General features: G+C 37.9%; 1 protein-coding gene across 1 annotated transcript; it reads right to left on the reverse strand.

The window, feature by feature from the left end:
• Positions 1-559: 559 nt before the first annotated feature.
• LOC106066886 (NPC intracellular cholesterol transporter 1-like) lies at positions 560-23,087 on the reverse strand. The gene is made up of 11 exons (XM_056015871.1): positions 22,902-23,087; positions 22,546-22,696; positions 18,554-18,702; positions 16,950-17,087; positions 16,166-16,322; positions 12,507-12,633; positions 11,653-11,764; positions 10,184-10,416; positions 7,765-7,865; positions 6,435-6,583; positions 560-940 (listed from the first exon to the last, which is right to left on the reverse strand). The coding sequence occupies exons 1-11, from the start codon at positions 22,992-22,994 to the stop codon at positions 890-892; spliced, it is 1,461 nt and encodes a 486-aa protein (XP_055871846.1). The 5' UTR covers positions 22,995-23,087; the 3' UTR covers positions 560-889.
• Between the last annotated feature and the right edge of the window lie 579 nt (positions 23,088-23,666).

Below are 23,666 nucleotides of genomic sequence, written 5' to 3' on the forward strand. Positions count from 1 at the left end.
CACTAGAGTTTTGTCTTTTTAGTGACCGTACTAAGAGGTTTGTACTGAAATAATTTTTACAACTCACTATGTCTGTTTGTCTGTCTGTCTGGTAATATTTTTTTACACGTTATTTCTCCGACACCCAATTTTGGATCAAATTGAACATTTTCATAATTATTTATTTTACCTGACAAAACAAGATTACAAAAAAAAAAAAAAAAAAAAAAAGGGAAAGAAATTGTATTTGATTAAAGTGGTGGAATAAGCCGAGTCATCCTTATAGGTCGCCACTTTAAAAGTAAGTTTGAAACAAACAATAGACGACAGTACAATCTTCAGTTTTCATAACTCTCTACTAATAGAGTGGTTAATTAATGTTGGGGTGACGAAGTTTGAGTCATGAGTTTAAATCCCCCCCCCCTTTTTTTTTTTCTAAATGCTTTTATAATACGTTTAAGGTAATATAAACCACAGATATCCCCCCTCCTAATTTCCCCAACCGGTCCAGATAAGTGATAGGATCATAGCGTATTGAGAAAGCTAAAAAGATGAAATAGCGCTAAACAAAAACAATGGGTAAAAATATTTCTAATCGCACAGATTTATTACAGTGGGTCTAAATCTATTACAAATTTAATTACATCACTGATCCAAACTAATTAATACATTTGCACTAAATATAAACTTTGTTTAAAAAAAAAACAACAATAACATATTTTAAATGTTTTTCTTTAAAGCAAACTAGCCCGTTCATTCTGTTGTTTTCTTTATCTCTCTCTCTCACGCTATCTCTCATATGTATATATGTAGAACACCATGGTTAAAAGGTTAACTGACTCATTTAAAAATGAGAAAAATTTTGGATGTACATATTCTTTTGTTTCTTTGCATATGTCTTCTTTATTCTTTATGTCTTCATGGCGGCGCCATCATTCAGACCTGACATTATTCTTGGACCCTGTCAATTTTGAAGAGAAACGCAGTAAAAATCTATTAACATTTCGAAGTGTGAAAAAAAAAGTAATTTACAATACAGAAAGAAGATGGAGACTGGAGTGCGATGCTAGCGATTGTAAAAGGATTATTGGAGAAAGAAGATGGAGACTGGAGTGCGATGCTAGCGATTGTAAAAGGATTATTGGAGAAAGAAGATGGAGACTGGAGTGCGATGCTAGCGATTGTAAAAGGATTATTGGAGAAAGAAGATGGAGACTGGAGTGCGATGCTAGCGATTGTAAAAGGATTATTGGAGAAAGAAGATGGAGACTGGAGTGCGATGCTAGCGATTGTAAAAGGATTATTGGAGAAAGAAGATGGAGACTGGAGTGCGATGCTAGCGATTGTAAAAGGATTATTGGAGAAAGAAGATGGAGACTGGAGTGCGATGCTAGCGATTGTAAAAGGATTATTGGAGAAAGAAGATGGAGACTGGAGTGCGATGCTAGCGATTGTAAAAGGATTATTGGAGAAAGAAGATGGAGACTGGAGTGCGATGCTAGCGATTGTAAAAGGATTATTGGAGAAAGAAGATGGAGACTGGAGTGCGATGCTAGCGATTGTAAAAGGATTATTGGAGAAAGAAGATGGAGACTGGAGTGCGATGCTAGCGATTGTAAAAGGATTATTGGAGAAAGAAGATGGAGACTGGAGTGCGATGCTAGCGATTGTAAAAGGATTATTGGAGAAAGAAGATGGAGACTGGAGTGCGATGCTAGCGATTGTAAAAGGATTATTGGAGAAAGAAATTGGTAGTGGAGGACCCAATTTTTGTGGTCCATAATCAACGAGGGTTTTGTGTAGACAGCCCAATGCTTATCATTACATTTCTAAACAATAATATGATATGTCAACTGAGAGTAGAAAGACTCGCAAATTCTCAGACTTTTGAAGCTATAGACCTTCCATTTACCACCTTTTTCCAAGCCCTTACCTTCAATCAACCGTAGCTGGCTTAGTTGGGGGGTTGGGGGGGGGGAAGAGGTTTACTAGTAGAAGATTGAGAAACGCTTATTAAATCTATTTTATACAAATCCTCTTATTAGCTTGCAAACTTTCTCATGGAAACTCGAACCTAGACACTGGAGAGGTTTTTTTTTGGAAAACGGCTCAAAAATGATTTTTCAAGAAATTTTGACAGTCGGTTAAAAAAGAAATTAGAAATTTTGGTTAAGAGCAGTGGCGTAGCTAGGGCTTTTCTAGATTTGACATCATGACTAGAGATAATGTAATTAATAAATATATGTCTAAAATCAAAATTAAAATTGGTACAATATAGAAGTTAAACTAACATAAAAATATTCATTAAGACTCTTTTAATAAATAATGCTGTTGTTTATTGGCGAGATAATGTACAAGTGAAAAATCTCAACTCATATCGCCTAACGTCGTGCTTTCTGTGCAGCAAAGGCGTCTATAACATCACCTAGATCAGTGATTCCCAAAGTGGTCTATATAGACCCCCAGGGGTCTACGAAGAGTTCCAAGGGGTCTACGAAAGTGAAAAAATAAATTGGGGGTCTATGAGATGTCCATGGGGGTCTACGAAAATGGATTTAATTTAAGCAGGTCGTGACTTTAATTTTTACTTCTCATCAATGTAATTACTTTCTACACTAATGTATGATTTGCACCTTAGCTAATCCTATCAATATTTATCCTGCTATTCAAAACAAAATTTGTTATATTTAATTTCAATACTTATTTAAATAGCTTAATTTTTTCTACATGTAACAAAAAGAAATATAGATTGTACAGCGTTGATTATTTAAAATTGGGATTCTTTTCTTCCTTGTCAAACATGCGGTTGCCTAAGTGACTTTTTATGACGATATTAAACTAATTACATTGGAAGATCAATTGAGACGATGTCACCCTGATAAAAAGAAAAAGGTTTGAAAAACTTTCGAACTCTCAAAGATAAAGTTCACAATTAGACCCACAAAATCTCTCTTCAACACCATATAGAGAAGATGGTGGTTTGTGAGCGTCTTACAAGATCTCTTTACATATAGCCGAATACGGAAAACAATAGATAAAAGATTGATTTTACCAGCTGTTATAGTAGTTCTAAAAACTGTTTTACACAAACGTTCATTTGATATTATTTTAAACACATTTCTTTAAGCAACAATACAGTAGGCACATCTGTGGTTTGAGTTATATGTAATTCTTTGCAAACAACATATACAGTTTGGGATCAATGGCCTCACAGGCTCTGACTGAGTGTAGCGCTGTGTGCTGCATACTGCCTAAGGGTCATATGCTCCTTATTTTTCCTCGAGGTTGACCCACAAAACATTTCCCATGTTTGGGTATATCTGCAAGGCAGCAGAGGTTTGAATTCAGTTTTACCCCTGCTAGATGGGCTGCAAGCCAAGGCTAATGAGTCCCTCCTGCCCAAAGCTTACTGGTTTGGACGCCCTTGTCAAACATGCGGTTGCCTAAGTGACTTTTTATGACGATATTAAACTAATTACATTGGAAGATCAATTGAGACGATGTCACCCTGATAAAAAGAAAAAGGTTTGAAAAACTTTCGAACTCTCAAAGATAAAGTTCACAATTAGACCCACAAAATCTCTCTTCAACACCATATAGAGAAGATGGTGGTTTGTGAGCGTCTTACAAGATCTCTTTACATATAGCCGAATACGGAAAACAATAGATAAAAGATTGATTTTACCAGCTGTTATAGTAGTTCTAAAAACTGTTTTACACAAACGTTCATTTGATATTATTTTAAACACATTTCTTTAAGCAACAATACAGTAGGCACATCTGTGGTTTGAGTTATATGTAATTCTTTGCAAACAACATATACAGTTTGGGATCAATGGCCTCACAGGCTCTGACTGAGTGTAGCGCTGTGTGCTGCATACTGCCTAAGGGTCATATGCTCCTTATTTTTCCTCGAGGTTGACCCACAAAACATTTCCCATGTTTGGGTATATCTGCAAGGCAGCAGAGGTTTGAATTCAGTTTTACCCCTGCTAGATGGGCTGCAAGCCAAGGCTAATGAGTCCCTCCTGCCCAAAGCTTACTGGTTTGGACGCCCTTGTCAAACATGCGGTTGCCTAAGTGACTTTTTATGACGATATTAAACTAATTACATTGGAAGATCAATTGAGACGATGTCACCCTGATAAAAAGAAAAAGGTTTGAAAAACTTTCGAACTCTCAAAGATAAAGTTCACAATTAGACCCACAAAATCTCTCTTCAACACCATATAGAGAAGATGGTGGTTTGTGAGCGTCTTACAAGATCTCTTTACATATAGCCGAATACGGAAAACAATAGATAAAAGATTGATTTTACCAGCTGTTATAGTAGTTCTAAAAACTGTTTTACACAAACGTTCATTTGATATTATTTTAAACACATTTCTTTAAGCAACAATACAGTAGGCACATCTGTGGTTTGAGTTATATGTAATTCTTTGCAAACAACATATACAGTTTGGGATCAATGGCCTCACAGGCTCTGACTGAGTGTAGCGCTGTGTGCTGCATACTGCCTAAGGGTCATATGCTCCTTATTTTTCCTCGAGGTTGACCCACAAAACAGTTCCCATGTTTGGGTATATCTGCAAGGCAGCAGAGGTTTGAATTCAGTTTTACCCCTGCTAGATGGGCTGCAAGCCAAGGCTAATGAGTCCCTCCTGCCCAAAGCTTACTGGTTTGGACGCCCGTTACTTCGCTGCTTCTCCTGTTTGAGAAAACAGTTCCGCTGACCCAATAGTTGAGCCAGATGTGAAAGATGAAGAAATACACAAGAAACTGCTCTTTACGAAAACTTTTGCAGTGATACTTAAGACAAATTAATTAATTAATTGATATTTATCGTTTGAAGAACTACTTCATAGAACAACATATTCCTATATGAAACATAATATCCGTAGCAACGGATGATGACCCTGCAAAAAAAAAAACAAAAAACAAACAAACAACAACACAAATTTCCAGTGTGTTTGGTGGTTTCAGTAATACATATCAATTGTTATTTTAATTGGTATAAATTTGAATTTAATAATAAAAAAGATAGATTTCTCTAACTTACAAAGTAGCTCTAAATTACTTATTTATTTTTTTACTCATGACAGCTAGAAATTACTTTTAAAAAATGGAGTTGGTGAATTTGCAAAATTGCAGTACCGGTATAAGTTAAGCAGGGGGTCTACCGAAAACCAGAAAACATGGCAAGGGGTCTACGAGACAAAAAAGTTTGGGAACCACTGACCTAGATCAATGCTTTCTAGTATTTTTGACACCATGTGAATAGCAAGATTACATGGCAGTGGCGTAATATTTAAAGTAAAAAATAAATAAATAAATTAGGACATTCATCTGAAGGACCCCTCAAATGGGTCCGCGGGGGGTCTTTCGACTTTGTAAGAGAGCAATCTACAACTCCAGAGGGATAACACATAAAGAGATCCGACCCGACACAGAATTATGAAATTCTTAAATATTGAATCAAGAAGCCGAAGAGAAGTGATTGTATGTAAAATTATTTTGTTAGGGGTGATGATGGGGAAAGCTACAAATGTGAAACGAGAATTCTCAAGCCAGAAGTAGGCTATGTATTATTGAGACGAGGTAACATACTGTAAATCATGGGTCAAAATGATGTTAGTGGAGAGTTAAAAAGGAAGGGGGGTGGGGTGGGGTTCGACCAAAATATTATGTGAGTGTTTGATGCGCAGGATGCAATAATAAAAAAAAAAGGCTCATCCTGAAAAGCCCCAAGGGTTGGTCAACTGCATAAAGAAGGAATTGTAGGTTATTTAAAAGTAAGTTTTCTTTTCTATCCATCCATCCATCCACCTTACACACCCACCCATCCATCCATCCACCTTACCCACCCACCCATCCATCCACCCATCCACCTTACCCACCCACCGATCCATCCACCTTACCCACCCATCCATCCACCTTACCCACCCACCCATCCATCCACCCACCCATCCACCTTACCCACCCACCCATCCATCCATCCACCTTACCCACCCACCCATCCATCCACACATCCACCTTACCCACCCACCCATCCATCCACCCATCCATCCACCTTACCCACCCACCCATCCATCCACCCATCTTACCCACCCACCCATCCATCCACCTTACCCACCCACCCATCCATCCATCCACCTTACCCACCCACCCATCCATCCACCTTACCCACCCACCCATCCATCCACCCATCCATAGCAATTTGTCTATCTATCTATCTATCTATCTATCTATCTATCTATCTATCTATCTATCTATCTATCTATCTATCTATCTATCTATCTATCTATCTATCTGTCTGTCTGTCTGTCTCTGTCTGTCTCTCTCTCTCTCTCTCTCTATATATATATATATATCCACTGGTTATGCTTGTAAATGTTCTTATCATAATATTGACCGTATATTATTTCCAGGTGAACCAAGTAGGAAGGAGTTGTAACCTTTGAGAAGTAGGTGATGTCCAGGTCTTTATTTAAAGTCTTGTACTCTTTCATGAAGGCGTAAAAGGTCTTCTCCCAGGCCTTGACTTTTTTACTGTTGAGCACATCAAACGTGATGACCAACGCTTTGGCTGTCCAGTATTCTTGGCCTTAAACATATTCGAAAAATAAGGAAGTTAATTAAAGTTCATTATCAGTAAAAGTTAATTAGTTTTATGGTGCGTTTGTGTGTGTGTGTGTGTGTATGTGTGTCCTAGGAGATGTATTTATGTGTTATTGCAGAGAGTAAGACGACTCCAGAATGCCAGAGTGTAAGAACGTGTGGATTCAATTACGCGAGCACGTTGCCCTGCCTCATCGTGGCGCTCGCGTGGAAACGGCCATTAGAGGAAGTGGCTAGGCTAAATGGGTAGCAACACAAGACTCCCGTGGGGATGCCCACGGGTAGACGAGAGTCCACCCATTGTACGGGCGGGGTTGTAAAAAAGTCCCCACGAACACGTCCCACATCCATGCGCTGTTCCTCAAAGGGACCGTTACATAAATGGCGGGTCCCGCACAGTTAGCTTGGTACAACGAAGGAAAATGGCGGAGGCTCCTGGTGCCCTCGGCCTTTGGCCATGTGCAGCCAGGCATGCGTCGGGGGCCAAAGGCATTGGAAACAGCAATGTTTTACATAGGCATTGACTCGGGTCTCTCTCAAACAGAACTGTGTTCTCACAGGTTTTTTTTTTTTTTTTTACTGTTTGGCGTCCAAACAGGGTTTTTTTTTCAAACTTAGGGATCGAAGAGCCTTCGGCTCAGCTCTTGGACATCAACAAGGTGGATTCCATTATGACGGAACACGTTAAACAAAAGAACACGAACATCAATCCAATTTAATTCTTCCAAATATCCATATGATAGTTCATAGAAGATAACCTTATCCCTGTAGGATAACCTTATCCCTGTTCGGAGTGGCCTATTGTTATTGCGAAGGGAGATTTATAATTCAGCAAAACACAACATGCCATAGATATTAATTTTTACGATTTTAATTTGAATCAATAAATAAATTAGATCTTTTTTAAAGAAGATTTCTTGCTGGTTCTTAAATTCAAATGGTTTTTTTTTCAAATACGCTCCGTTATTGTTATCATCAAACATTATGTCCGAATGTTCACAATAGTACTTACCACCCACATCCAACATGACATGAACTATCAGCTGATGGTAGACCATTTATTCAAAAGCTGAGCCTAAAATTTTTATTTTTTTTCCTATCATGTGATTAATTGCTTGGGTTTGATAATTCGCACCTAAGCTTAGAGGCTTTAAAAAAATTCCTTACCCAGATAGTCACGTAATGCAAGCGAAGGATAGACTGGTCCACCAAAAGTCCCCAAGCAAGGTATACTGAGCTTTGTCGTGTCTGCCAGAGCAGCAGGATCCCTAAAGGTACAATTTGAAAAGAAAGTATGCCGAATTAGCTTTAAACCAAAATTTTAATTAAATATATTCTTGATTTTTGTGTGTGTGTGCACGCTTTGGAACTGTAGAATCAAATTTTCTAAGCTCTTCTATTTGTAGCTTACATTTCTTTTCTTAGTTGGCTACATGGACATTCAATAAAGCGTCCTTGACATTGGTTAATTTATCTTTAAAATGTCCACCACCAGCTAAACAATCTGGAGGACGCTAATTTGAAATGGACTGTTGCCTAGAAAATAATTTAAAGAATTGAGCGATAGTTTCAATGCGTGGCAGTTCATCTACGTAGAAGAACTCCTTTATTAACCCTAAACCCCCTATCCCTTAGTTAATTGACCATTTATTTAAATAAATTAAAGTCATGGAGGGAAAGTCTAATGCTTCCTTCCTATTGACATTACTTTGTGTTCAAGCTTAGAAAAGTGGAATCTGCTGGGCTCAAAAGTACACAAGTATTTTTCATATATCTTATGTCATCTTATAAAATACAGACGTTACTTCAAAAAAGATGATTACGTCCTACGCGTCATTAATCTAGTCATGAACCCGGGACCATTGAGACAACCGAACCAGGCAGCGGTCTAATGGAATTTAAGCTTCTGAGAAATGTCAATTCTATAATTTTGCCGCGCATGTGCATAAATATCTTTATTGAAGATTGGAACACAGAAAGTTATTCACACCAATCTGGTGTTTCTTTACATGTTGATTCTTAATTCAATTCTACAATGCTTTGAAAAGTGAAAAGAAAAATAATTAAACTCTATTGAAGATTTTCCTACAAAGCGGAAAACACAATCAATAGCTAGTTGCTTTTTGTGGTGTATCTAGTGCACAAGTAAGCAAGTGTCAAGTTATTCATTTTTATGCTAGGACAAATTTCTACACATGCTCCTTCTTCCCTTGTGCTATTAGTGCATGGAATGGGTTGCCTGAGCCAGCCAGGAAAACCAGTGACTAGGCAGAATTTGGATTGCCCCTGACTTACTGACCTCCCTCATGACAGGTCTGGGAAATCTCAAACGGCATGGTGACATTCATGCACTACGCAAAACAGCAGGGTTTCTGTCCAGGGCTTTTGCGAGAGAGGATTTGAACCTCTCAAGCCCTCACTCAAAGTCTTATGATGATGATCTTAAGGGATAAGAGAAACCATGGTAATGTGACTAAGTAGAGAAGTTAGTTATTAAAGACCCTAAATTGCAAAGTTTGAATCCTTGTCTCTTTCAGTGAAAAAAAAAAGTAGTTTAGAAAACTTTAGCCCACCGCCTGGCACGGCTCGTCATACCCCATACACTTGCCCCGTGTCCCGTACCCCTTACCTATTTCCCTAGCCAATACTAGTCATGCTATCGAAAATTCACAAAAATACTGGAGACAATTTGTGATCCATCCCAGTGGTGCTACAGCCCAAGGAGAGCCCTTCCAAAGCGAAACCTCTTGAGTTTTTCATCTCCATACCTGAACTTTTTGAGTTGTTGTAGTTCTGCCTCTACATCTGAAGCCATCATATTCGTGGTTTGCCTTTGAGGGGCCTGCCTTTTGGTTTTTTGTTTCTAGGGCATCTTACCCAAAAAAAGAAGATATCCATAGAACTTAAAGGACCTACCTCAAGATGGTTGTACGCAGGGCTAACAACCCAGTCTTTTTATCTTATATAATACAGACGTTACTTCAAAAAAGAAGATGATTACGTCCTACGCGTCATGCATTTAGTCGTGCATATTAACCAATGACTTAAATTCTGCCAAGTCACTGATTTTCTGGCTAGCTCAGGCAACCCATTCCATGCTCTAATAGCACTAGGGAAGAAGGAGTATTTGTACAAATTTGTCCTAGCATATGGAACGAGGAATGTTTAGTTATCTTTGTGTCTTTCAGAGTATTTTATTAAATTCTGTTTTTGTATTTGAAGATTATGGTTCAGTGTTTTATGTATAATTGCTACTTTACTTTTGAGTCTTCTGTCCTGAAGGCTTTCTAAATTTAGTGATTTTACTAAAGGTGTTACTCTAGTCAAATGTGAATATTCGTTTGTTATGAATCTCACTGCTCTATTTTGTGTCTATTCCAGTTTCTTAATGTTTTCTTGAGTTGAGGGGTCCCAAACGAAGGATGCACATTCTATTATTGGCCTAACCAAGGTTAAATAAAATTTTAGTTTTATGTTCTTATTTGATTTATAGAAATTTCTTTTTAATAAGCCCTAATGCTTTGTTTGATTTTTTTTTATAAAAAGCAACTATTTTGTTACGAAAGCTAAAACATGACAAACTTACCAGACACAGTAAAGAAAATGGTCCAGATAGTTGGCCACCACAAACCAGCCATAGTCATCCATGACTACCTTGTCTAGCATCTCATGAGAGTTTTGGTAGTAGTTGAATATGCTCATTACGGTACAATTGTTGTTGTCAGGTCTCAGCGGAGCATAACAGATATCTTCTAGTGTGATGTTCTCATTTCTGTATTCAGCAGTAAGATTTGTGATTGACAGCTGTAGGTCCAGGATCTGAAATAGTTTATTCAAAGAAAGACGCAGCAGTTAGATTTGTACTAGACAGACGTAGATCCAGTATCTGAAACATTTATTTATTTAAAAAAAGCAGAAAGATTATGTGGTGATTTTGTATTGTTTTAAAAATTTCGGATGTTTCGAAATGAAGCCCTAGTCCAAATCAGCAGAATAGCTGAGAGAAACTGGGAGGGTTTGAACTCGGGACTATCGTCTTAATGTTCCGAATCAACAAATTTCACTCGACAAGGAAGCCATTCTATTATATATAAATTTTCTTATTGCAATAGATTAGGCTCTTTCTGGTGTTTTTTTTTTTGTATCCTAATAATTAGATAAACGAGCAAAATTCTACATGATCACAATGGGCTATACGATAACCTGCTAACAACGGTCAGCAAAGAGCTTCCTGCAGGAACCATACCGGACAAAAGAAGAAGAGGCAGAGAAAACGGTGGGAAGAGTCCCGGAAGACATCAAAGAATGGGCGGGCCCGTCATTGAAAGAAATTCTAATCTTCAAGTCAAGGAAAAAGAAGAATAGAGAAAGACAATCGACAGGTCATATGTGGTGCTCCAACAATCCAACAGACAAAGCGATATGAGAAGGGGAAGTAGGCTTACAGACTTTTCTCATTTATATTAAATAATGCGTGTCCTTGTCAGCTAGTTTTATAGTCTGCTAGATCTTGTCCACCTGAGTTATCTTCTCTTAGATATAGGTAACGCTTAGGAAAAAAGAAAGACGCAGCAGTTAGATTTGTACTAGACAGACGTAGATCCAGTATCTGAAACATTTATTTATTTAAAAAAAGCAGAAAGATTATGTGGTGATTTTGTATTGTTTTATAAATTTCAGATGTTTCGAAATGAAGCCCTAGTCCAAATCAGCAGAATAGCTGAGAGAAACTGGGAGGGTTTGAACTCGGATTTAAGTCATTGGTTAATATGCATGACTAAATGCATGACGCGTAGGACGTAATCATCTTCTTTTTTGAAGTAACGTCTGTATTATATAAGATAAGATAGAAAAAAAACCTCAAAAAAAAACAAACAAACATGGGATAAAACATGCTAATATATTAATTCATAGCTAATTTCCTGTCGTTAAAGTTACCCAGTGTATGAAAATTAAATCCAATATTCTCGAATTAAGTTATCTGACACAGAAAAGGTAAATACAATATACTAGTGTCAAATTACCTGACACCGAAAAGTTATAGAGTGTAGTTACCTGATGCATAAAAGTGATATCAAATATACTAGTGAAGTTTTTATTTTTCCAAGGCACACGTGTTGAGTTCTTGGGCCGCCTGATGATAATGTTTTCTGTACGGAACAATGGGCTGAAAGAAGTAAAATTAAAAAAAAAAAAAATTTTTGTAAAAACAAAGCTTATTTTGAGTGAAATGGTATAAATTATTTGGAATCAATAATGTAATTAATTTTTTTTTAAACAGATGTAGACTAACAATAATACATTTAGTGCGATTGGAAATATTTTATGAATTGCTTTTTGTTTAGCGCAACATCCATGCTTAAAGAATGCTCATTGTTCTATGGTCCAGTCACTTTTGTGGACAATGGAGGGGGGGGGGGATCTGGTAGAAAGTTCCAATGCTGCTTTTTTTCAAAAGCGTTTTAAAAATAAAGTTGCTAGTGTCGGCATTCGAAGTCCAGGTCTCGAACCTCCAAAATGGAAAGCCGACGCGTTAGCCACTGAGCTATATAATTATAAAAATATGAGGTTTTATATCTACAGAAAATGTTTAGCCAACCAATGCTCTACAAAAGGCTTATCTCCCCTTATCTCAGTACATTATATTTTTTTAAAACAAAATAAATCCATTACGAATAAATGATTAACTAATTGATTACATTTTGGATGGATTCGTGTGTTGTCAGCGACAATGAATATTTGTGCAATAGTTTCAACTTGATCCAAGAATGGAAAGTGGTAGAAATGACGCGTAAAAGATTCCACCCAGACAGACAAACAGACGGAGTCAGGTATTATAAGCTTTGTAAAAAAAAGGAAATCACTAACTGAAACTTTAAGTAAGCTAAAAAAAATCTCTTTGTACTTACGAGACTGTGGGTAAGACAAATTCACACAACGCCTTAGGACAATCCGTACACCTACAGGGCTTAGAAGTGCTGGACACAGCTTTATAACAAGGAACTGGCTTCATGTCCAAAGGCACGAGGACGGTATCTGTGACAGAGATACAAGTAATTCTCACTGAAGTTGAGCTCAAAATGAAAAGATGTGAGCCAAATTTCATTGGAAGTAAAGAGACAATATAAACCACCACCAGCTCCATGGGGAAGGAATTGATTTTGAAAACGAACATTATTTTTTGTTAGTTGTTCTGACTAAAAATGGTTGAAAACATTCCTGGAGATGATGAGTCGTTATCACGTGTCAATATAATATGCAAATTATGGCTACCTGTACAAGTTCCGTTAAGCACTGCTTTTAAGCATCTGTATGCATTTTAGTATAGCACCATCTACGGTAATGTAATACATTAGCTGCGTGGAGAAGGGGGGAAACTGATGTGTGGGCGACATCGTTCCGACCACAGCTAATGCCCAGGCATTCATCTCACCAAGATGGTCCATAGTGGCTTCGCGACTGAAGGAGGCTACATTTAAATTGATTCGAAAATTTTAAATTTCAATCTTGTTAATTTATCGGAAAAAAAAGAAATTGTGAATTATTTAAAAATAAAATAGCCTAGAAGAAAAAGGATGTTTTATTAAAATTAAATTATAGTTTTTATATAGCGCTACTTTCAGACTTATAGCATTTTGGTCCAACCTCATTTGTGGATCAGTGTGTATGTGGGGGAGCAGGAGGTATCTGGGAGAAGTTTTTTTTGTGTGTTGTCTTAGGCAATCAGAAAAAAACAACTCTGCTCGAACCTCGAGCCCCCTTCATAGGTAGGCGTACTTAGCCTCTCGACCACGCTTTCCAAGAATAAAAAAAGATGTTCCATTAATCATTGAAATCCCCTCAGTGCCAGAATAAAATATATTTGTTTCGGCATATTATTTATTCTTTTATAAACAATATAATAATAACAGTAAGGGCAATGTCTTTGATTCCTATGTTAAAGAATGGTTGCAGTGTTTCACATGAATACGCAAACCCAGCTGCGACCTACATTTTTTTCCGCATGTAGACCAGACAGATCCGTTGTCCGCCGGTGGTCCAATTACGTTTTCTTTCCGTCTCAAATGTGTGTCCCGCAGCCTTTGTGAAAGCTCTCCAACTGTCTCTTTCTAAGGCCACCTGCTGCCAGCTACTTTCTTCTATGCCAGTGAGGGCGAAATGGCGCCTGAGTTGATCTTTATAACGCTTACGGGGGAAACCTCTGTTACGCCGTCCTCCATTAATCTCTCCAAAGAAGATCCGCCTATGACATGCGAACGTTTCTCATGCGGGATAAGTATCGGACCCAGCGCAACTGTGGAATGGTTATTCGTACTATGCACACCGGCCTATAGCAGAACATGGGTAGTAAACAATATGAAATCATTAAATCAACATTGTGAAAATGTGGGTTTGCTCACGATTTAATAAGTTTACAAGTTTTCCAAAATCGAAATATTAAAGAACTGTCAAAATTGACACACTGTCCTGCTATTGACTCGAGCAGTGACTTTCAATATTCGGAATTATTTGATAGATTACAAAACTTAATCCCTAATCTACAAAATTGTGTTAAAAATGTTAAGCAGCTTCTTCGACACATAGCAGAAAATAAGTTATAAGAAATCTAAACATATTCAAATTGTCATTCTAATTTCTTTTTAAATAAATGCAGCCTACCCGTTAGTACAGCTTCCGCTGAAAGGAGCTTTTCAAAATTTACAAAATTAACAATTAATTAAAAACAAACTATTAAATGGGCCAGGAAAGACTCTTAGTTTCGGTAGTGTTATCTATTGAAGAAGAACTAGCTTTTATGATGAACAAAGATACTGTTATTAGTTAGGTAAGGCTAAAAGCAGGAACTTTCTGTTCTTTTACTTCTTTCTTCTTATTAAATGGAATTTTTATGAATACAAATGTGAAAACTACTATCCATTTTTAGCGGCCCCCGAAAGGGGAAAAGACGTTATTAGTTTTGTGCGAAATGTCTGTCCGTCTGACCGTCTGTCCGTCTGTCCCGTTTAGATCTCGTAAACAAGAAAAGATATTGAAAATCCGACATCACAATATTTTGGACCATTCAAAGTTCTGATGCAATGGCTACTTTTTTTTTTCTGAAAGCGAAAAATCTAATTTTTAAAATCAGTTATGCAAGCAGCTTTTTAAAGAGAAAAAGCTAATTAGTATGCATTATAAGTTAGACCTAATTTAAAATGATTAGTAATCTTATAAACTTTATTTTTATGAACATTTTTTTTTTATTGCGGAAATTTTTTTTTTTTTGAGGATTCGAATAAGAGATTGAGCCTTTTCAAAACAATTGGATCAATTATAAGACATTAGTTAGGCCAAGGGAGGCGCGGTGGCTGAGCGGTAAAGCACTTGGCTTCCGAACTGGGGGTCCGGGTTCAAATCCTGGTGAAGACTGGGATTTTCAACTTTGGAATCTTTGGGCGCCTCTGAGTCCACTCAGCTCTAATGGGTACCTGACATTAGTTGGGGAAAAGTATAGGCGGTTGGTCGTTGTACTGACTACATGACACCCTCGCTAATCGTAGGTCACAAAAACAGATGAACTTTACATCATCTGTCCTATAGACCACAAGGTCTAAAAGGGGAACTAGTTAGGCCAGGTTCACATCTAACTTTACATTCACTTTCACCTATCCTTTGATCTGCGGGACCGTTGGGGCACTACACAAGATCTGTTAACCTTCTTTCTCCATTCTTATCTCTCATTTGTCTTTGATATAATTTCATTTGCATGTTCTTTCTGAAAATATTGAAGCCTGCCTGGATGGACCTTTTCGGGGGCTGATTTTGAGTTAGTGTTTCCACACAAACTGTCTTTTGTAACCTTGTTTTTTCTGTGATATGGGCCAGTATGCACAGCATCTATGCTCTTCTGACACAGAGAAGACTACGCTGGCTCGTACATGTCAATCGCATGTCAGATGGAAGAATTCATAAAGACATCCTATACGCTAAGCTTGCGGAGGAGGTCAGACCCAAGGGCCGCTTAAGACTAACCTACAGAGATGTCTGCAAGCGAGACATGAGAACCACGGGCATCGAACAAAGTATGTGGGAGGAGATAGCCCAAGACCAGACAGCAATGGAAACGAAGCTGCACCAGTCAAGAGAAAGAAAAAGAAAGCTGCCCTGTCAGCCAGCATTAGGACAGATGCATATACATGCACGAACTGTGGCAAACTCTGCCGCTCCAGGATTGGCTTGATCAGTCACTCCAGATTCTGCCCCGTCACAGAAGGAGCCATATTAAATCCTCCTTTTTATTTTTTGCGATACCACACGGCATTGCTAGGACTATATATCGAACACATAAGTTAAGAATCTTTGGGGCAGGTCTTGTTCCGCTGCTGCTTATTAGGGTACTGTACCAGATAATGAATGGTTAAGGTCTATGATTATACCTTACACTTGAATGATATATCTATGGTATAAACGGACTTTTTTTTTCTATATTGGTAGGTAGTGGTAGCTATTGAGAGTATGCTTAAAGACAAGGCACCAACACTCTCTTCCTTGACCATCTGCTGCATACATTGAGATGAACGATACTTACTGTTAATGGTGACATTTCTGCTTGAAAGGCTAAAATAAATGTCAAATGGGGCTTCGCTCTTCGAGCTATTTCCCATGTAGTCCAGCCATCTCTGAGGTGTGCATGTCTCTGCATCTTCACCACACATGAAGGACAAGGCACGTGAGTTGTCGTATGACTGTCAATTAATATAGCACAATTTTTACTAACTAGTTTCACATACCCCCCACCACCCTCTCTAGCCTACAAAAAATATCTACTATTGCTTTGGCTTCAAAAAAGTCACATGGCCATAAAGGTTTTACCTTTTTTTTTTCTGTAACATTACAAGGTGATTAGAGGCAACCTACAGGGTATTCATATGCATAATTTTAATTTATCAAGACCTACAGTCATAGTGGCTTAATCTAATGCTGGACATAGGATAGATTCGGGCTATACATAGCATGCCGCATATAGACTACATAAAGGCTACATGGTAGGCAAAGGCTTAACTCTTGCTCTCCTAATCGACGATGCCATCGTTGATTTTGACCTCATTAAATTAAATTAATGTTTAACTTTTTAAAATTTGACTTTGAATGAAATAAAACGAGCATGCATTTCTCTTTAATTCTATACCAAATACAACATTTTCTGATTAGAAACAACAAAGCTATTGAAGCCCAATCATAACAGGAGTAGTGAAGTAGTAATGAACAAATGAAGAATTCCTTCAAAACGTGGAAAAATAATTACGGAGAGAAAGAGTTAACCTTATTTTCAGCATTTGCATATAAATATTACGAAACAAAAATGAACAAACCTGCACATCACGACAAGAGTTAAACATTCCATGGGCGGAGTCTGTTTCTACGGCGTAGTTTACCGAGAGGACGGCTTCAACTGTTTCATTCTTTGGGGTTACATAGGGTTTAGTAGCGTTGACAGACATATACTCGGTCTAGGGAGAGATAATCCAAGATAACCACAATAATAAATGGACATTCTATTTTAAAAGTGAATTTAGTTTGGACTAGATTCTCACTTTTTTTTCTCATTCTCTTTCATATCCACTTTCTCTTTCTCTTTTCCTCTCTCTATCTTTTTCTCTCCAATTATTTCAAAGTTTATATCCACTCTGTCTGGTAAAAAGTTTGTACACGTCATTTTTCCGACACCCAATCTCGGATCAAGCTGAAAATGTTCATAATTATTTCTTTCACCTGACAACACAAGAATCTTTTTAAAAAATTACCAATTAGTCAATTAACTATTGGTAATTAATTATTTAGTTTGGCATCTCAAAGGAAATAAACCATACTTGACTCTAGGGGTGGTATAAGCTGAATTAGTCCCCTTTATAGATAAGTTTCAAACAAACAATAGATAACTATAAAAACAAAGTTCATAATCTCCTCACTAGCAGAGTGGTTAGAGTGTCGGCTTGAGGAGGCTTGAGCCATGAGTTTGAATTCGGGTCGTTACCCCCTTATTTATATTATTACTGCTTTAAAGAGCGATCACCCTTCTTTCTTCCCCCACCCTTTCCAACTGGTCCAGACAAGTGATAGGATTGTAGCGTATTGAAAAAGCTATAATACAGACGTTACTTCAAAAAAGAAGATGATTACGTCCTACGCGTCATGCATTTAGTCATGCATATTAACCAATGACTTAAATTCTACCAAGTCACTGGTTTTCCTGGCTAGCTCAGGCAACTCATTCCATGCTCTAATAGCACTAGGGAAGAAGGAGTATTTGTACAAATTTGTCCTATCATATGGGACGAGGAATGTGCCTTTATCTTTTGTGTCTTTCAGAGTATTTTATTAAATTTGCTAAACAAAACATTGGTAAAAATATTTGTAATCGCATAGATGTATCCCTGCAAGTCTAGATCTATTACAAATTTGATTACATGACTGATCTAAACTAATTGATATAACTATGCTCAATATAGGCTTTGTTTAAAAAAAAAATCATATATTTTATTATGTTTTTGTTGTCTTTTCTATATCTGTAATGATATAATACTATCAGCATGACTAATATCTTGGCTTGATTCAACAAGTAAACTGTAAACAAGCATAACCAGGTCTCACATGACAGATTATTTCAAGTTGTACGGACACACACTTATGGACATGAACTTTTGACGCTGGACACACGCAGAAAATAAACAACTCAGTTACACTGCAATATCTCTTTGTCTCTCTTCTTTTCTCTCTCCTTCTGTTTTCCCCATAATCATCTCTCATTTTTTTACTCTCATTCACTCTTCCCATGTCTCTTTCTTTCTTTCTTTATCTTATCTCTTTGCCTCTCTTTCTCTCTTCCGAAACGATCCCCTGAAACCAGACCAGACATGTAGAGTGTTGCTGCAGATGCTAATATATAACTTTAGAAAGAAAAGAATGCGTTACTGACCTGGTTAGGACCACACGTTAAGTAACACCAAACGTTCATAAAATTGTAGAAACAGCTCGGACACTGTTGCAAGAGTAGTCTTGGGAATCTCACTTGTGTGTCCAGTGTCAACATTTGGTCATCGGAGCAACATGTTCTAACATCTGAGCCTTATTGGGAGAAACAAAACCATTTTAGTTGGGGAAAAATAATTCATTAAAAAATGGCTTAGATAGAATTGTAAAAAAAAAAGAACGATTGATTCATCTTCACCTAACCCTTAGTCAGTCGCGCACATTGGGACACGACCATCTTTCTCCATTCCTCTCTGCGCACATTGGGACACGACCATCTTTCTCCATTCCTCTCTGCGCACATTGGGACACGACCATCTTTCTCCATTCCTCTCTGCGCACATTGGGACACGACCATCTTTCTCCATTCCTCTCTGCGCACATTGGGACACGACCATCTTTCTCCATTCCCCTCTGCGCACATTGAGACACGATTGTCGACTATCTTTCTCCATTCCTCTCTGTCTTTCTCATTGACTAGAACAGGGGTTCTCAGCCTGTGGGTCGCGACCCCCTTGGGGGTCGATTGACGATTTGCCAGGGGTCGCCTAAGACCATCAAAAATAAGGATTGTTATTGTCTATTCTTCTATTGCTGTATGTGTGTGTATGGGGGGGGGTCGCGGCAGAGTGGGATATTGTAAAAAGGTTGAGAACCGCTGGACTAGAATCTCCTTCAACGATAGGCCCGTCCCAGAGGCGTAGTGAGCAAAACGTGCGGCTAGGGTAAGGTACATTATCAGCGCCCCCAACCCCCCACCCCCAATTTTTCATGAACATCACATAGAAATACTGGTTGCGTGTGGCACCCAGGGAAATTGCCCCCCGTGTCCCCTTTCACTACGCCTCTGACCTGTCAGTACTTTAATGTTGTCTGACCATCGCTTTCACTGTCTGCCTCTGACTTGGTACTGCAATGGTACAGGAAGGTGTTTGCGAGCCCTTCTATGTTTATACAGTTGAAGTTTTATGTTTTCTGACCTTGGTCAATAGGTTATATTGGGCCCCAAATTATGGAATGATTTAGGTACTGTATGTGACAAATTTAGGCAAATATTTGTTAATAAGTGTTAATAAGTGCACCATAGAACATATGGGGGGGGGGTAGTAAAACATTTTAACAGATGAGGTATTTTTCAAACTATCTAAGCATTTTCTGACAAAACGATTAGTAATATCTCTTTCAAGATTTTTAAACACAAGTGACTTATCTTTGAGACAAATTAGAAATATTCTTTTGACAACTAGAGCACTTTGCCCATTTTGCCTTTTTGAGTCTTGTTTTTTTTTTAAATATTTTTTAAAAAGTCCTTGAAAATAATGATTGCCAGCTTTGATTGTTTCGATTCGTAACTTCATTGCTATTGACACTCGTCCAGATGTGGCATCACTTAAACAATTCAAGTCATTAGACTGACTCATTGTCCTATTTCCGTCGATTTGGCTTAAGTTGTTTTTACTGTCAACCAAGCATTAATAATTTTGTTGTGGAATCCTTCCCATTTTGTTGTTCTAGATCTTTATGAAAAAAAAAAAAAAAGAAAACAAAATGCCTTCTTTGTATTTACAATTACGAAAATCAAAATGTACGTGTAAAAAAATGTTTTGTTTCTATAGCGGGCGGTGTGGCTGAGGTGCTTGGCTTTCGAACCGAGGGTCCTAGGTTCGAATCTTCTCGACTGGGATTTTGAATTTCGGGATTCTTAGGGCGCCCCTGAGTCCACCCAACTCTAATGGGTACCTAAACTTAAAATGTTTGATAGTTGTGCTGGCTACAACACAAGACACCCGACTCGTGGCCGAAGAAACAGATGACTTTAAGATCGTCTGCTCTAGAGCTCGCAAGGTTTGAAAGGGTAACGTAGCTTTACTTTTCATCTGTTTCTTTGTCCGAGAGTTAACAAGAGTGTCATGTGACTCAAGAAATTGCGCTAAACAGAAACAATTGGTACAAATAATTGAAAGTAAGGCACCCATCACGCCACTAACTTTTGTAATTGCTGGAGATTGTTATTGAAACCTACATCTGCACCTTTAACATTTTTTTTTTTTTAATTTTTTTTGGGTGAAAAGGATTTTGGTTGAAATTTTATAGACCTCGTTCACCAATCGTAAGCAAACACCATTAAGCCACGTGATTCTCTATCTCTTCTATACAAATTACGATCTAATTTTAATCAACAATGGTTATCACGTGACAGTTTTTTTTTCGTTGTTTTATCAATATTATCACGTGGCCGTTCTTTTTTTTTGGTGAATGAGGTCCACTGCGAGGAACATTCGAGGTACATTGAGCCACACATTCTCCTGTAATGGTATAATCGTTCGTAAAATCATCTTTATGTTAAGACGTCTTGACGAGGACGTTTTTGTTACACGCAGGAGTCTTATTGAAAAAAACAAAGTCGATCTTTTTGACAACTTCTGAGAAAGCGGTACAAATTTTTAAAAGTGCTACTTAGAAGATGAAACGACGCCTTTCACTTGAGAATATTTTTTTCTTTTCACTACATTAGTAATGATGCTAACTTTACTTAGATTGTTTTTTCTCCAAAGAATTTTTTTTTCTTTCCTTGAAGACACAACTTAATCTGAACTTAAACACCTTAGGAGGCGCGCCCAACAGTTTGACAAACGCTGCGTTAAAGGCAATGCAGATGGACCCATACATCTTATTTGATTGGTTATGCCCGCCATAAAACACAGCACAGTTTAAGCGTTGTTTCATTTATCCAGACCGGATATCACTTCAAGCACCCAGGCTGTGAGGCTTTAAAAAAACATTGTTCAAAACACCACTAGAAATATATATCAAATGTTTGGCTAAAAAACTGCTTGGCTACCTATCAAAAGGGGGGCTCGACTCGAGCTGAGTAGCTTTTGCAGAACATATGAAGTCTTCACGGAAACCTTCCAGACAGCCCATCCCACCCAAAGGTCCACAGAAGACCTTAACGATCTGAGCCATGTTATAGACAAGCATGAATGGTGCGCTATGTATATATGGCCTCCTTCAGTCGCGAAGCGACTATGGATCATCTAATGCAGTGATGTACACACTACGGCCCGTAGGACACTTCCGGCCTATCAAGTGGTGCTATCCAGACACTAAATACTTCTGCCCAAAATGCATAATAAAACCGCATGGAGTCATTTCTATAGGACTCAATTATTGAATTTAATGCTTTATTTGTTTTAGATGCAACTCATAGCTCGCGTGTCGGAAATGGGCACCACTGATCTAATGGGAGTGAGATGAATGCTTGGGTACATCAGCTGCGTAGAGAGGGGGGAACTGATGTGTGGGCGACATCGTTCCGACCACAGCTAATGCGCTATATAAGAGTAGTTTAACGAAAGGAAGGTCTTTATCTATTACAAGTTTCACACAAAGAACATGTCTGTGACATACGTGTAAGAGCTTAAGGAAGAATGTTTAAAGAATTTGTTTTTCTACAATCATACGTGCCTACATGTTTATCAGAGGTCATTGTCATCATCAAACTCCATTTGAGTGAGAGCTTGAGAGGCTCAAATCCTCTCTTGCAAAAGCATTGGACAGAAACCCTGCTGTTTTGCGTTGTGCATACATGTCACCATACAGGTCGAGAAGTTTTGGTTTCCCAGACCTGTCGAGACGGAGATCAGACGGAGATCAGCAAGTCTGGGGCAGTCAAAACGAATATGAGACACGGTTTCCTCTTCTTCCCCGCAGCGGGGGCATCGAGAGTCAAAATTTGACCATAGCCGTGAGAAATATGAGCCAACAGGACAATGGCCTGTCCGGCACTGTGCTATAATAGCTTGCTCAGGCCTGGACAGCCTCCACCACGGAGAAGTGCGATTAGGGCGCCTCATGCACTCCCAGACTCCACGGCGGCTTTTTGGGGACTCGTCCCAGCACTCAGAGATGTAAACTGCTTCTTTTAATATCACTCACCTGTATATAAGCTAGGGCAGTACTCTTTAAATTTTTGAAGTCCTTCCCACGTAGAGAATGGTTTAGGTGGTCCAGTGTACTTACAGTTAAGTTTTTGTCTATATCCATGGTTGTAGCCACACTGACCATACCAGACACAGTCGCCAACACACTAGACATAAACACAAAATATTTCCAATCAGATTTAACAAAATAGATTTAAAAAAAAAGAGAAGATAATGAAAGACTGACAAATAAGGAAAGCGATAATTGAGAAGGAAAGAGAGAATGACAAAACAGAATGGAAATATTGAAAACAGGTAGGCCTAAAAATAACTTTAGTTCAATAGTTTTTATCTATTTTTAAAGATACTCACATCATCAAATAATGCAAACAAAGACAGGAGAGCTAATATAATCATTCTTTTCCTTTGTTTGGGGCTGTTATCAGGCACACTTGTACAACACATGTTTACGTTTGTGTAGCGGAACTCGGACTGATATATTCCTACGCCTGTCTTTCTCTTTTTGCATAACGTGGGCTGTAGGTGTTATCTCAAAAGTTTTATATCCTGGTTGAGACTGATTTGCAAAAGTTAACTAAAAACAATTAAGGCCAAAGTTTAAGCAGGGAAAAAAAAGGGTTTCTTAGAAAAATTAGAGTATAGTTATTTTGTTTAAGCTACGAATCAAAACGTTCAATTAAAACAAGACAGTTTGTGTGGAAACACAAACTCAAAATCGGCCTCCGAAGTGGTCCACCCAGGCAGGTAAAAAGGCAGGTTTCAATATTTTCAGAAATAATATCATAATGAAGTTCTATAAAAGTAGTGATGGGAACTATACTAACTTTTAAAAGTTAAACTAAAACTAGTTATCAACTAAAATAAAGTAGTTAAACTATTATTTTATCATGAATTTCAAAATATAGTTAAACTAAACTAAAGAAAATTAATTAAACTATAACAAACTTTTTTAGGGGGGGGGGCGGGGTTGACCTAGAAATATTTATCCATAATAAAATCAGTACTAAGGAATATGTTTCTTACATAAACGTTAATGCACAATAAAATTTAAAAAAAAGATGTCTAAATAAATATGTGTGCTTGTATTTTTGCCTTCAATTAAAACCTTTAGAAAAG

The sequence above is a fragment of the Biomphalaria glabrata genome, chromosome 17, assembly GCF_947242115.1.
Source record: "Biomphalaria glabrata chromosome 17, xgBioGlab47.1, whole genome shotgun sequence".
In the NCBI taxonomy this organism is placed as follows: Eukaryota; Metazoa; Mollusca; class Gastropoda; family Planorbidae; genus Biomphalaria; species Biomphalaria glabrata.

Excerpts from the sequence above, each read along its gene's own strand:
- LOC106066886 (XM_056015871.1), bottom strand. The coding sequence starts at position 22,994 with ATGTGTTGTACAAGTGTGCCTGATAACAGCCCCAAACAAAGGAAAAGA. Across the intron at positions 6,584-7,764 it reads TGCATTACGTGACTATCTGG|GCCAAGAATACTGGACAGCC; the intron begins GTAAGGAATTTT and ends AATATGTTTAAG. Across the intron at positions 941-6,434 it reads ACATCACCTACTTCTCAAAG|GGTCCAAGAATAATGTCAGG; the intron begins GTTACAACTCCT and ends CAAAATTGACAG.